The sequence below is a fragment of the Heteronotia binoei genome, chromosome 4, assembly GCF_032191835.1.
Source record: "Heteronotia binoei isolate CCM8104 ecotype False Entrance Well chromosome 4, APGP_CSIRO_Hbin_v1, whole genome shotgun sequence".
In the NCBI taxonomy this organism is placed as follows: domain Eukaryota; kingdom Metazoa; phylum Chordata; class Lepidosauria; order Squamata; family Gekkonidae; genus Heteronotia; species Heteronotia binoei.
In genome coordinates, this window is record NC_083226.1 from 156,814,740 (window position 1) to 156,830,627 (window position 15,888).

Sequence of the window (15,888 nt, forward strand, 5' to 3'; positions counted from 1 at the left end):
AGCCTCTTTGGGAGATGTTTAGGGAGAAAAGCAGGATATAAATAAGAACAAAAAAATGTAAAATAAACATGTGTAAACTCCCCGTCCTCTGCTCTTCATGTGACGAAGGGGCTACCCCAAGATCAGCACAGCAGTCCAACTTTTCAGTAACATCTTCCTTTTGAGCATATGTGATTTTATTCATTCAGAATTACTTCGTAAAAAAGAAACAGCTGCCTCTCGCTTACCTTTCTTTTTCCCCTTTTTGCTGTCTTTGCTCTCCTTTGCGCCTTTTCCACCTTTCCCCTCTTTTGCTTCCTTTCCTCCTTTGCCCTCCTTTCCTCCTTTCCCCTCTTTGGCCTCCTTTCCGCCTTTCCCGCCTTTTCCGCCTTTCCCCCCTTTGCCTTCTTTTCCACCTTTGCCAGCAGCTGCTTGGGAAGATTTCTGGTGTTCTTTCTCTTTGATTTCTTGCTGCAGGCGCTCCCTTTCTTCCTCGGCCTCTTTGGCTTGCATTTCGGCACTGATCTTAATTTTAACAAGTTATGGTTTCGTTAGTAGAAGCATCAGGGATAGCGAGGCAACAGTTTGAGCAAACATTCTCTTGTTTTATGGATGGTCATTAAAACGTTAAAAAGAAGAAAACTGGTATCCTAAATATGCCTTTATTGATCATATTTATCAGCTGGAGTTCATGTAGCCATTTGCTGGAGGACTGCCAGCAGGGCTTCTTTTGTAGCAGGAACTCCTTTGCAAATTAGGCTACATGCCCCCTGATGTAGCCAATCCTCCAAGAGCTTACAGGGCTTTTCTTACAGGGCCTACTGTAAGATCCAGGAGGATTGGCTACGTTAGGGGAGTGTAGCCTAATATGCAAAGGAGCTCCTGCTACAAAAGAAGCCCTGACTACCAGCATTCATTGATGAATGAGGAGAGGGAACTAAGAACGTAAGAAGAGCCCTGCTGGATCAGAACAACGGTGCATCTAGTCACACACAAGGGCCAATCAATTTCCCTGGAGGTCCAACAACAGAGCATAGAGGCCAGGGCTTTCCCCTAATGTTGCCTCCTGGCTCTGACTGCCACTGAATGTGAAGGTTTCCTTTAGTCACATAGCTAGTAGCCACCGATAGATCTATCCTCCATGAATCTATCTAATAGCCCTTTAAAGCTGCTTATTCCCGTGGCCATCACTACGCCCTCTGGTAACAAACTCCCCATTTAATCACTTTCTGTTCTCTTGCTGGAAGGGATGGCAAAGGTATCAGGGATGTCTCCCCCATTCCTGTGCAGTTCTTTCACCCCATTCACTAACACTCAGCATTCATGATTGGCAGTCTTTCCGTGATCTGCTGAATGAACAGTCACTGATGTTTATACAGACAGCATCACATTTTTGTGAAAACTCATTATTCAGATAGATAGACAGATGGTTTGTATGTTAAACTTTGCAGATGAGGAAGGAAGGTAAACAACTTATGTAAACTAGCACTGTCCATTGATAAAGAATCTGTTTGTTAACTGGCTTTTCAGATCATCAGTTAATCAAATGTCAACAGATGTCAATGCTACCAATCACAGTTGCCTCTGAGATATTGAAGGAGGTATGATAAAGGTAAAGGTAGTCCCCTGTACAAGCACCAGTTGGTCCAACTCTGGGGTGACATCATTTTCACAACGTATTCACAACAGACTTTTTATGGGGTGGTTTGCCATTCCCTTCCCCAGTCATCTACACTTGCCCCCCCAGCAAGCTGGGTACTCATTTTACCAACCTTGGAAGGATGGAAGGCTGAGTCAACCTTGAGCTGGCTACCCGAACCCAGCTTCTGCTGGGATCAAACTCAGGTTGTGAGCAGAGCTTGGAATGCAGTACTGCAGCTTTACCACTCTGCGCCATGGGGATCTTCAAGGTATGATTCGAGGAGGTATGATAAAGTTTTAAAATAGTTTTCAACAGGATAGCCATGTTGGTTTACAGTTGAAGAGCTAGTTTGGAGTCTAGTAGCTCCTTCGAGAACAAAAATTTTGGGATATAGTCTTTTGAGAGTTTAAGATGTATTTGACAAAAGATCTATCTGACAAAAAGACTTTTGACTCTTGAAAGCTTATACTCTGAAAGATTTGCTGGACTCTAAGGTGTTACTGGATTCAAATGTTTCAAAAACCACAGTCCAATATTCACCCACCTTAATTTTATTCCCTAGTACAGAGATAATCAGAATCAATTTAGCCTCAGAAACAGATGAACCTGTAAACTCTAGGCATGATAGAAACTGATCCCCCAACTGATTAGTCAATTATCACTTTCAATCTTAATTTAAAACAGCTCTCTTGACAACAGAGCCTTGGTTTGATACAGAGCCCTGTGTACAATCTGAAGAGTATACAGAAAAGGAGAAATGTTTTCTCCATTTGTTTTAGTGAAGTGAGCTCTGCAAATGCTCTTCTTGTATCTCGGCGAGAAAGGTAGACTCCAGAGGAAGCCAAATTTCAGGGGTGGAATTCTAGCAGGAGCTCCTTTGCATATTAGGCCACACACCCCTGAAGTAGCCATCCTTGAAGCTAATGAATAAATTTCTTGGTGACCCATGCCAGAAGTGCCTTGGGCCCAAGAGAACTTTGACCTTGCATCTCTGTCCAAAGTTAAAGGGGAGTTTCTCAAACAATTCTGGATATGGCATGATAGTTTGCTGTTCCAAGCAAAGCAGTCATCAGCCCAACAGGGCAAATCCTTCAGCATCCTGATGTAAAGACTCAAAATGTGCATCATTTGGGCTCTTGGATAAACACAGATTTTCCTTACCATGTTAGATATTGTAATGAGAGCATTGTGCCATGTCTCAAAGATCAGTTTCTCATCAAAACTAAAATTGAACAAGGCACTTTCTGAAGCTTGATAATCCTCCTTTGCGCTCTTCACTTGATAGGCTTTGGTTTTTTGCTTGGTGAATACTATGTCTGGAGAAGGACATCTGCGAGTTAATAAAGGGATTCTAAAAACAAAACCAAAAAATGGGGGTGGGGGGAAGCAACTTTAGTCTTACATTTCTCACAAGGAGTATGCATGTTTATACTAGAACAAACATGGTTTCATACATTACAAAAGACAGGGGTGGGATTCTAGCAGGAGCTCCTTTGCATATTAGGCCATACTCCCTGGTGTAACCAATCCTCCAAGAGTTTACAAGGCTCTTTTTTGTAAGCTCTTGGAGGATTGGCTACATCAGGGGTGTGTGGCCTAATATGCAAAGGAGCTCCTGCTATAATTCCACCCCTGACCCTAAAACAAACCAAGAGCCACTGAGACCAAATGCACAGACCACACACAAATATGTACCAGAACACTGGAACAAGCTTTGATGCAATTCAATTGTGAAGGACACTTTGAGCACAATCCTAAACAGAGGTGTAAGTTTCTAGGGCCACTGAAGTCAATGGGCTTAGAAGGGCACAAGGAGTAAACAGTTAATGTCACCTGGACAAAGCAGGATGCTCACAACCAAGTAGTTTGCCAGTGTCCCGATGGGGGTGAAAATGCAGGATTCCTTCACCTATACTTTCCTGCTGCTACTATGAGTGGGAGAAACTTTTTTTTTTAAATAACCATCTGGCCAATAGCATGACATCACTTTGGGTGGAAAAACAGAAGGAATGCCAGACCTCTCTGGGAATTGCTGAATTTTTTATGGTTTTACCATATAGTTTTTGGTGGTTCCTAGGGAGGCAAGATATCACTTCTGGGTTTTTCCCAGAATGCCATCCCTGCTCCCCACTCTCCCAACAGGCCTGGCAACTCTACAACCAAGGCTCAACCAAATTATCTATTGACCCTTCAGTTGTATATTTAATCTCCAGTTCTGTAAACTCCAAAACGTTAATACCTAAATACCTGCTAGTTTTGTTTCTTTCAGGAGATATCCTACGCATGCAGCAACATTCCCTGTCAATCAACCACATCTATACATGCATATTTAATATTAATTGCAATGTTACAATTCTGACTGTACGTTTTAAGCTTGCCCTCTTCATCTCCTTGAATCAGGTCCATCAGGGCTATTCGGGTAAACTCCGTGTTGGTCTCCATGGGGATTTTGCCTTCCATTCCTCTGTAATAGTCATGCAGCAGTCTCTTGGTATCTTGGAAACGGTCCACTTCATACTGCATACATACAGGGGAAGGTTAGTTTTTTAAAAAAAAATCAGTTTTTTTTAATATTATACACAAGGAAAGGAAAGGAAAGGAAAGGTCCCCTGTGCAAGCACCAGTCTTTTCCGACTCTGGGGTGATGTTGCTTTCACAATGTTTTCACGGCAGACTTTTTACGGAGTGGTTTGCCATTGCCTTTCCCAGTCTTTTACACTTTCCCCCCAGCAAGCTGGGTACTCATTTTACTGACCTCGGAAAGATGGAAGGCTGAGTCAACCTTGGGCCGGCTACCTGAATCCAGCTTCTGTGGGAATCGAACTCAGGTCGTGAGCAGAGTTCAGACCACAGTACTGCAGTACTGCTGCTTTATAACTCTCAATTATACACAAAGCAACTCATAAAATGTCAACATGCTACACAGATGTTTTATGAAATCCAAATAATACAATGCTACCAGTCTTTAAATAATCATAGGATCCAATATGCTTCAGGCACAAAGTAGGTATTGTGGAGATTTTACGTTGCTATTACTGATGTAAGGAGAAGCCACTGTTCCTCCTCCCTGTTTTTAAACTTGTAATATTTAGCATTTTAGGTGTGAAGTGACACAATGACATCATCATCTTACCAAAAGTCTGCACTGCTAGATGTTTTGCAGGACACATAAGGAGGATAAATGGGACAAAACACATAAACTGTATGACATCTTATTTGTGTCTAAAAGACCCACTACAAGATCAATCAAAAATATTCCCTTAACAATGGAACATAGACATGTTGGTTCAAAACAAAACCCAAAAACAAAAATCTTAAAGCATGGCATTTGTTTTCAATTGCACCACAGGGCAGGTGCTAGGGTTTTTGGTGCCCTAGGCGAGCTGCCCACTAGCACCCCTCAAAAAATTTAAAACCAGAGAATTGTAGAAGAAACTTGAAACCATTTACATTTTTAATTTACAGCTTTTTATTTTAAATTTAATTTTTTTTAAACAAAAAATTGTGGGATTAAGCAATAAAAATTGTGAGAATACTACTTGATCCTTTTAGCTAGAGGTGCCAGGGACAAGACCTTCACATGACCATTCCTACTTGATCCTTTTAGTTGGAGGTGCCAGTGACAAGACCTTGTGCATGCGAGAAAGATGCTCTACCATAGACCCAGGGAATGCAAAACCAGCAGGGCGGCATCTGCGCTCCGTGGAGCCTGCTTTCCATTGGAGAAGGCAGGCTTCAAGGGGGCACACACGCTGCACGTGGGGAGAGGTGGTGCCTGGAGGTGCCCCCTAGGCCAGGTGGCACCCTAAGCAGCTGCCTACTTGGCCTATTCCCACGTACTGGCCATGGCATCAACTGTGAACAGTGTCAACGCAACTAGGTCCTTCAGAGCCCCACAGCTGTAGCAGCCCTTCCCCTAACCTGGACTATCCTCTGTCTGTGTTTCAGAAACTTTTGTTAAAGGATCAAACATAGGATTCATGCTTTCCTTCCTCCCTGTTCTCCTGCAATTTGCCTGAAGCTTGGTTGGTCATGCACCAACACCAACCATGGTTTAGCAACTAAATTCTCTTGTAACCAGCTTCAAACCTTGGGTAGGAACAAAGCTCAGTTAACCAAAATTAATGTCATGAACAGCCATGATTAAAGCTGGTGAGGGATGAGGAAGAAAGAAGCTATGAGAGGAGAGCTGCTAATGAGCGGTGGCGTCTCATGACCATGGTTCACACTTAACCATGGTTAAGGGGCTACTAGTAAGAGACATCAACAAAAGCCCTAGAAGGTCACTGTTTGAAGCAATCAAATCACTTTACAAGCCTTTGAATAGCTGTCTAAAACTACCCTCTAAAAACTGTGTTGTTTCACAGTCAACTCAAGTGGATTCTGCTAGGATGAATCCCTTTAGAATGCAGCCGAGAAACATTATGCACCTGCCACACTTTGATTTATTATTAGAACAGAAGGCTCGGAATTTGTAACTGAAAATAAAACGCACACACAAACAAACCCCAGTGCTGTATATTCATGGGAAAATTCACAAAACCACAGTCACAAAAGGAAGAAAAACCAACATAGAGTAAGAATCCAGTTGTGTAGAATAACCACCAACCCAAAGGCTGATACCTGCCACTCTTCAGCTCAGCAGCAGACCCGGCTCCCAGCAAGTCAGGAAGCCAGGGCCCAGAAGGTAGACAAGCCTGAGGAAGATGAAACAAAGCTAGCCGAGGCCAAAGCAAGGTAATGCAGAGGTAGAAGGAGGTGCGTGTGTACAGAGAAAGAGCTAGGCAGAGCAGTAAGCCAAAAGAGGTCAGGTGTTAAGATCTGTGATGTAGGTCAGTGGCATGGATTGAGAGCTGCTACAGATTCCCAAACCAGAGAGCAAACCTGGCCTAAAAGCTTTAATGGTAAAGGCAATCCCCTGTGTAAGCACCAGTGGTCCAAGTCTTACTGCTGGTAGCTTTCCTGCTTTGAACCACAAAGAGGAGGAAAGAAACTAAACCACAAACAGGGGGAAAGAAACAAGTAAAAATTGCCAAAGGAAGTTTAGAATACTAGTAAGAGGCCAAAAGCTTATATATATATCCATAGTTATAGACCGGGGTAGCCAAACTGTGGCTTAGGAGCCACATGTGGCTCTTTCACACATATTGCGTGGCTCTTGAAGCCCCCACCATCCTGTTGGCCAGTTTGGAGAAGGCATTTCTCTCTTTAAATCACTTCTCCAAGCCAAGCCAACCGGCAGCTTTGAGATTGCATTTAAAATTAAAGTTACTTTTTTCCCACCTCTCCCTCCCTCCTCCTTCTACCCCATCTATTTGCCTTCCTTCCTGTCTTATTCTATGTGGCTCTTACATTAGGCAAGTAATGCACTTACATTAGGCAAGTGCACAGAAAGGAAGTATATACAACCTGATGCATTTCGGCCTGCAGAGGCCTTCTTCAGAGGTCAAATAGTACAAATTAGAACATACAGCCAAGTCCCTATTACACTTGTAAGACAATAAACAATTAATATAGATCCACAATGGAATGTTCCAATCTGGAAATGGCCAGGACTTGAAGGTGGTGTACAAGCTGGATCCCTGCCTAACATCCCTCCCAGGCTCCAAGACTCATTGCTGGTGGGAGTCCACATAGTTGCTGTGGCAGGCTGCCTGGCAATGACCTGCCGAGGGGGAGGGTAGGACACCCTCTGGGCCCAGCAGCAGGACTCACTCGGGTGGACAGAGACAGGAGAATGCAACCAGGGTAGCCTCATCAACAGGGCAGCTTTGGCAGTCTGTCTTAGGGAATCTCAAAAGGTACAGAGACAGTGAGCAAGCCAGGATAGGAGAACAATGGCTCTCTGGGCCCAGGTGTTTGAAGGTAGGGCACGGCTATCCAAAGCAGGGGACAGAAAAGGTTGTCCAGTGCCCTTGCCATTTCTAGGCTACTGTATTCTCTATACCAGGGGTGGCCAAACTGTGGCTCGGGAGCCACATGTGGCTCTTTCACACATATTGTGTGGCTCTTGAAGCCCCCACTTCCCCATTGGTGGGCCTGAGAAGGCATTTGTCTCTTTACATCACTTCTCCAAGCCAAGGCAGCCAAGTTAAAGTTGCTTTATTTCCACTTCTCCCTTCCTCCCCATCTATTTTCCTTCCTTCCTTCCTTCCTTCCTTCCTTCCTTCCTTCCTTCCTTCCTTCCTTCCTTCCTTCCTTCCTTCCTTCCTTCCTTCCTTCCTTCCTTCCTTCCTTCCTTCCTCCATCCCTGTCCCGCAGCTCTCAAACATCCTCTGTTCTTGTCTTGTGGCTCTCAAACACCTGACGTTTATTCTGTGGCTCTTATGTTAAGCAAGTTTGGCCACCCCTGCTGTATACTGACTCACTTCTTTGTTTTGGGAATATGGAGGAGTGCAGACTGTGCCTGCTTTGCTCTGCCTGTGTAACAGTTATAAGTATTTGTTTCTACCCTGTGGAAAGATTTGGAGCTGCCTTCTCAAGGCTGCCTTATCTCATCCCAGAGCCAGCTTCAACTGTTTATTGTCTAAGAGGGGAGAGGTGTTGGTGTGAACCACTTTGTAACACTTGCGTGGACTTCTACACTGTAAGATTTGGTGGGCTGCATAGTGGCCCAAGAGAGGGTATATGGCCACCTCTCAAGTGCTCCAGATCTGACATGGACGAGTATTGCTACTGCTCCTATCAATCAATAAAGCCAACCTCCTGCAACCCTGGTCTACTTTAATTGAGGATAATGCCGGAGCTGACAAAGGTTGGAGCTTAGCTCAAGGGCCAGGTGTGTATCCGGGGCTATAAAAAGAGAGGAAAGGGAAATGGGAGGAGGCTGCTGGCTAGAGAGAAAAGGCACAGGAGTACGAAGGAAAGCCAAACCAGCTAGTGGGAGAGTGGCTATGAAGAAGAAGCATCCAGAAAGGGAGAAGAATTGTCTCAGGGATGTTCTCTGGTTGCAGGGTTGTGGCTCTTCTCCTTTGTAATGCATTGTAACTGAGCTGGGTGAAAATAACCACACATTCAGGTACCTGGAGCTGTCGACTAGAAATAAAAACACATCTATGCAAGAAAGCAGTGGCCAGGCTGGTGCTTTAGAGACCCCCTGGACCCCAGGTATGATGTTCCCTTTCTGCCAGAGGGTATCACAGTCGCACACAAAAGCACAGAGAAGTCCACAGAAGTCTGAAGGCAATCAGAGTCCAGATGTCCCTGAGAATTGAGAAGACACAAGGGACTTCTGTGTCACTGTCAGGAACTTGTCCATGGTTTTCCAACCATTGTGGACTGTGACTCACTGTTAACAGCAGCATAGCTATCTCATACACGGACATCCAAAGGCTGAGAAGTAAGCTCAGCAAGGCTATGATGATAGTCGGAATGAATACTCTCTGGGTGCAATTCTATGAGCATGTCTGGTGTAGTGAGTCAGTTTGGTGTAGTGGTTAAGTGTGTGGACTCTTATCTGGGAGAACCGGGTTTGATTCCCCACTCCTCCACTTGCAGCTGCTGGAATGGCCTTGGGTCAGCCATAGCTTTCGTAGGAGTTGTCCTTGAAAGGGCAGCTGCTGTAAGAGCTCTCTCAGTCCCACCCACCTCACGGGGTGTTTGTTGTGGGGGAGGAAGGTAAAGGAGATTGTGAGCGGCTCTGAGACGCTGAGATTCAGAGCGAAGGGCAGGATACAAATCCAGTATCATCATCATCATCATCACGTCAGTCCTCCAGATGTTACTGTCTGTGCAGAAACTCAGATATCTGATATACTGCAGCAAATCTTTCATAATCAAACTGTGTCTCTTCTCAGCTTTTTGAGCAACTAGTTTAGAAAGGGAGATAGGCATCCAGTGACATTTACCATGTACAAAACCCCTGAAGAAATCAGGGAACTACACTCTCGGGGTGGTATGAAGATGTACATTTGAATGAACATATGGACTGAGATTATGTATGAGGCTTGAGGCATCCAATACGCCTAGCACCACATAACACGATGTCTGGACTGAGGCCCAGCCATGGAATGGACAGCAGAGCAGAAGAACCTTATCCACAAGGCAACCACATCCTGCAATAACAGCAGCGAAATTAGCCAAAGTTATTTTCTTCCATTGCCTAGTTGCTTAGAGCTTCAGGATCAGGGTGCCCCATAAAAATCAAGGTTTCACGACATTTATCAAAGTGAAGATCAGCCCTATCATTTGGGTTTCTGATAATTTTTTTTTTTTAAATCTGTTATCAGACCTGCATGAGTGAAAGGATGTGATTAATCAGAAGCCCCATCCGATCCGGCAGCCAGCCGTCATTCATGATATCGCTGCGCTCTTGCTCAGCTTCATCCCTTCTGTTTTCACAAATATCCCACAGGCGATCTCTCAAGTCCTAAAAAGACAATAGAGACAATATGTCAAAAGTAAGAAAAGAAAGGGTAAAGGTAGTCCCCTGTGCAAGCACCACTTGTTTCCGACTCTGGGGTGACGTTGCTTTCACTTCACAGTAGACTTTTTAACTGAGTGGTTTGCCATTGCCTTCCCCAGTAATCTACACTCCCCCACCCCCCAGAAAGCTGGGTACTCCTTTTACCAACCTTGGAAGGATGGAAGGCTGAGTCAACCTGGAGCCGTCTACCTGAACCCAGGTTCCGCCAGGATCGAACTCAGGTTGTGAGCAGAGCTTAGGACTGCAGTACTGCCATGGGGTTCCTATGTCAAAAGTGCCTTGCTGCAGCAAAACAAACTGAAGGATAGAGGCCAATTCAGCAGCATTCCGGTTTTTAAACAGCATTCCAGGGTTTAGGTCCAGCAGCAGGTGCTGGTGTTGGCAGCCAATACTAGGCGGCAGCAGCAATTGCAGAAGCCACCAGCAGTGCTCCCAGCAAAAAAAGAGATGATAACTCTGCCAGTTTACCTCCCCAATTCATCCTGCCAGGAGAGTGAGAAAAACACCAGCAGCTGTCTCTCCTGGAAGGAAACAGGGACTCTTGAACAGCTGCCTGTATCAACTGTTGGATGCAGCAGCTGCTCCAGATGCTTGCAGCATTTGGTCTATTGGAAGGCTGCTGTTAAAATTAGAATTTATAGGAACAGTTTTACCACATGTAGGCGCCTTGCATAATCCACTGGCATCCAACATGTAAGAGAAATGAGGTTACTTATTAGTTGCTAAGCCCTGCCCTGGCTAGCCTGCTTTTGCCAGATCTCAGAAGCTAAGCAGGGTCAGCCCTGGCCAGTATTAGCATGGGAGACCACCAAGGAATACCAGGGTTGTGACACAGAGGCAGACAATGACAAACCACTCCTGAACCTCTCTTGCCTTGAAAACCCCACAGGGTCACCATAGGTCAGCTGTTACTGGATGGCACTTTCCACCCCATTGGTTGTTAACTAGTTATATAAAGCCTAGTGTGCATTAGAAACTATCCCCTGAGCACTTAGCAGCACAGAGAGGGCATCACCCTTGGAGAAAAAGGGCACTGCACAAAGATGTCTGCAGAGCAGACGGCTCCAGATGGTTTAGCTGAACCAAACCATAACCTACAAGGAAACAGGGCGAGGCAAAAACCTGCACATGGCTCATGGCCGCTTTCTTGAGAATTCCTTGGCTTTTTGCTGGTGCAGCCATCTTGCAAAAAGCCAACTTCAAAAAGAGATTGCATCTGTGTTTGGTGGTTCTGCCACAATTCTTGGGCCTCTGTTCATGGGCAACTGCCTCACTCTGAAGTTCATCCACAAGTCTGAATTCCATCTAGCTCTCATAAGAGAAGCCATGTTGGATCAGGCCAATGGCCCATCCAGTCCAACCCTCTGTCAAACAGTGGCCAAAAACCTAGACCGATTTCCCACTCGCCTTATGCCACGCTCACTCTCCTCTTCTCAGCAGAGCTTCCTTCCGATTTCACACTATCTGCCCCGGGGCTGCAACTAGCTTTGCCTTTTTTAACGCAGCAAACAGAAACTGGTTTTTAGGACGGAGCAAGTTGCAGCCCCAGGGCAGATAGTATGAAATTGGACGGAAGCCCCATTGAGAAGAGGAGCATGAGAGTGGCGTAAGGCGAGTGGGAAATTGGTCGCTGTTTCCATTAAGAGGTCCATCAGTGGAGTCAGGAGACTAGAAGCCTTCTCACTGTTGCCCCCCTGCCAAGCACCAAGAATGTAGAGCATCACTGCCCCAGATAGAGTTCCATCAATACGCTGTGGCTAATAGCCACTGATGGACCTCTCCTCCATATGTTTATCCAATCCCCTGTTGAAGCTGTCTATGCTTGTAGCCACCACCCTGTGGCAGTGAATTCCATGTTTTAATCACCCTTTGGATGAAGAAGTACTTCCTTTTATCCATTCTAACCCGACTGCTCAGCAATTTCATTGGGTGTTCACAAGTTCTCTAACAAAGGCTGAGTGCAAAAAACACCAAGTGGAGAGAAAACAATAGAGGCCCTTGTAAACAGTGAATACTCATTTTTGTCTGATAGAAGAAAATACAAACAAGGGACTTATTAATTGCCAGATGTGGAGTTCAGAAAGCATTAAGTGAAGGGTGTCCATCTACTATAGTCTGTATTCTCCAGATTTCATTCAGGGCTTGGAAGCGTATTAAATTAATAAATTTCTGACAGATTATATGTGTTCATAACCAAACTGGTATAGGAGCAGGTCAAGGTACATTCCCCACCCCCCTCCAATTTGGTCTCAGAGCAGCTTACAATCTCCTGTATCTTCTTCCCCCACAACAGACACCCTGGGTGGGGCTGAGAGAGCTCTCACAGCAGCTGCCCTTTCAAGGACAACTGCTGCGAGAGCTATGGCTGACCCAAGGCCATTCCAGCAGCTGCAAGTGGAGGAGTGGGGAATCAAACCTGGTTCTCCCAGATAAGAGTCAGCACACTTAACCACTACACCAAACTGGCTCTCTACACCAAACCCACTACACCAAATTGGAGGAGGGTGGGGAATGTACCTTGACCTGCTCCTATACCAGTTTGGTTATAAACACATATAATCCGTCAGAAATTTATTAATTTAATATGCTTCCAAGCCCTGAATGAAATCTGGAGAATACAGACTATAGTAGATAGACACCCTTCACTTAATGCTTTCTGAACTCCACATCTGGCAATTAATAAGCCCGTTGTTTGTACTCTCTTCTACCAGACGCTTAACCACTACACCAAACTGGCTCTCCTTTTTAGTGGAAGGACCACCACTTTGCATGTCGAAGGTCCCAGGTTTTATCCCCAACATTTCCATCTAAAAGGATCAGGTCGTAGGTGATACGACCTCTACCTGAGACCTTGGGGAGCCGCTACAGGTCAAAGGAGTCAATATGGACCTTGATTGACCAATAGGACTCAGCAGAAGGCGGCTTCAAGTCCTTTTCTAAAATGGCTCTCAATCTCAGTTGTTTATGGTGAGAAACTATATTACAAAAACAGATACCTGCCACCACAACATGCAACAAAACTCAGCATCAAGCATTTCTCCCTGGGCCACTGATGATCTGACTCATTTTGCTGCTAGAGAAGAAGGATATCATAAAATTTCCCATCTCTAGTGACTTGAGCAGGTGTTGTGGTCAGCAGCCACATTAGCTGTGTGCTCCAGAGATAAGCTTTGTGTTTGCCATGCTGCAGGCAGGATTCAAAGCCTTTTCTCTCTCTTCTTGCTCTTGTTTTTGGCTTATGCTTACGTTGGATTCTTGCTCTAAGCTGTGAGTATAAATATAAAGTGAGGGCCAAAAATGATAGTCTTCTGTTCTCCATGCAGCTTGGCCCTTATGGTAAAGTGATCAGACAGCCACTGAGAAAGCTTGGGTCCTCAAGTCTGAGCCACAGCAGCAAATGAACTTTTGCTTCTTCCTATAAAATCCCTTTGTTGGGTTCCCATTCTCATTCTTAGCCAGTCTCAATCTTGGGCTCAACCATTAAAGCTCTCTGTCATCTTGCCCCGTATGGTCTCTTAGCCTTTATTTCACATCTAAGTGTGGTCTGACCATTATAGCCAGGGGTGGAATTCTAGCAGGAACTCCTTTGCATATTAGGCCACACACCCCTGATGTAGCCAATCCTCCAAGAGCTTACCAAAAAAGAGCCTTGTAAGCTCCTGGAGGATTGGCTACATCAGGGGTGTGTGGCGTAATATGCAAAGGAGCTCCTGCTAGAATTCCACCCCTAATTATAGCTGCTGGGGGATGTCCCAGTGGACTGATAGCCTCTCTTCACCCTTGGGCCATTCCAGTCTAAGGCAGAAGGCTTGTGAACAGCCTGAGGAAGATGGCACCTGGCTCAGGCAGTCCAGGGACAGCAGTGCCCAGCCCAGACAAATTGTGCATGAATGTGCCCAGCCCAGCAGTGTCAGGGGCACTATGCAGACAGATGCAACTGGGCTTGGTAGATCCATGGGAGGTGCCTATCCATGCATGGTGCAGAACTGCATGGCTCATTGTCCTTCCCTCCTTCCTTTGTAGGGACAGGAGAGGACCCCTTGTCCACACTGTCCATCCCTGATCATAGACAGCTTCAAGAAGGGATTGTATAAACATATGGAGCAGAGGTCCATCAGTGGCTATTAGCCACAGAGTATTGTTGGAACTCTCTGTCTGGGGCAGTGATGCTCTGTATTCTTGGTGCTTGGGGGAGCAACAGTGGAAGGGCTTCTAGTGTCTGGGGTTTTTTTGCCATTGTGTGATGGAGTGTTGGACTGGATGGGCCATTGGCCTGATCCAACAGGGCTTCTCTTATGTTCTTTTGTTCCTCGACTATGACTCTTTCATCTGAAAGTGCGCAAGGCCATTAAATGATTACTCAAGGAGGAGATTGGATTTATACTCTGGCCTTCACTTGGAGTCTCACAGTGGCTTACAGTCTCCTTCCTTTCCTCAGAACAGATACCCTGTGAGATACGTGGGACTGAGAGAGCTCTGACAGAAACTGCTCTTGAGAGAACAGCTCTGAGAGAACAGTGACTGACCCATGGCTGCATGTGGAGGAGTGGGGAATCAAACCCAGTTATCCCAGATTAGAGTCCGCACTCTTAACCAAACTAATATATTACAGAATCACTGTTCTAAGGACAGGGACATAGGATTCTCATCTCTCCATGGGTGATAATTTTCTGCCCCTGAGCCTTTCTTGCCTATTGTAATCAAGCTGATTATGTTTTTCATTGTACCTTTGCATTCTGACTCCCCTCCCGCCTCTTGACTGGGTTCTAGGGCTCAGGGATCTCCACCTGTACTTTTACGTGAAGAAGCAAACTTCAACTCTCAAAAGTTTATAGTCTGGAAATTTGGTTGGTCTTTAAAGTGCTACTGGACTTGAATCTTGCTCTTCGACTGCAGATCAACACTGCTGCCCACCTGAAACTGTTCTATAAGGATGTTATTCCTTCTTCTGAGTTGTTTTCTAAGGCCCCAGAGAGGGGTGGAATTCTAGCAGGAGCTCCTTTGCATATTAGGCCACACACCCCTGATGCAGCCAATCCTCCATGGGCTTACAAAGCTCTTTTTTGTAAGCCCTTGGAGGACTGGCTACATCAGGGGTGTGTGGCCTAATATGCAAAGGAGCTCCTGCTAGAATTCCACCCCTGGCCCCAGAAGTTCAGACAAGAACCAACGGGTTGAAATTAAATCAAAAGAATTTTTGACTAAACATTAGGAACAACTTCCTGACAGAGCAGTTCATCACTGGAACAGGCTTCCTCGGGAGGTGGTGGGCTCTCCTTTCTTGGAGGTTTTTAAGCAGAGGCTAGACGGCCATCTGACAGCAATGCTGTTTCTGTGAACTTAGGCAGATCACAAGAAGGAGGGCAGGAAGGGCTGCATCAGTGCTTAGTTCTCGTGGCCCTTTCTTACATGCCCAAGGAAATGCTGTTCGCCACTTTGGGGTCAGGCAGCAATTTGTCTCCTGGTCAGTTTGCCCAGGGATCTTAAAGGGTTTTGGGGGGGTTGCCATCTTCTAGGTGTAGAGCAGATGTCACTAAGTCTGTGGCAGGGGAATTTGTTAACTTCCTGCATTGTGAATGAGTTGGACTCGATGACCCTGAACATCCTTTTCCAATTCTATGATTCTTCCCTCGATTCCATTCATTTTACAACAGGCCAGCAACCAAAGTAATTCCTGATTATTATTTTTTTTGAGCTTTCACTTACAGTAACTCTCTGGTGCAGTTCTTGTTTGGTTTCATCATCATCCCACAAGTCATCAGCGACCGAGTTATAATCGGCTTGCCACTGAGTCACGAACTCCTGTTTGTGGTCCGGACGTTTCAAATATTCCTTGAAATGA

At 45.4% G+C, this 15,888-nt stretch overlaps 1 protein-coding gene across 1 annotated transcript in view; it reads right to left on the bottom strand.

Moving 5' to 3' along the window:
- LOC132569724 (zinc finger protein 862-like) overlaps positions 1–15,888 on the bottom strand; it is a 29,484-nt gene extending 13,596 nt beyond the window's left edge. Inside the window, exons 1-5 of the mRNA XM_060236067.1 lie at positions 15,753–15,888; positions 9,852–9,989; positions 3,987–4,138; positions 2,783–2,972; positions 228–504 (exon numbers count right to left, since the gene is read on the bottom strand). Of these exons, the coding sequence (XP_060092050.1) occupies positions 228–504; positions 2,783–2,972; positions 3,987–4,138; positions 9,852–9,917 (685 nt within the window). The 5' untranslated portion in view covers positions 9,918–9,989; positions 15,753–15,888. The remainder of the gene's footprint in view (positions 1–227; positions 505–2,782; positions 2,973–3,986; positions 4,139–9,851; positions 9,990–15,752) is intronic.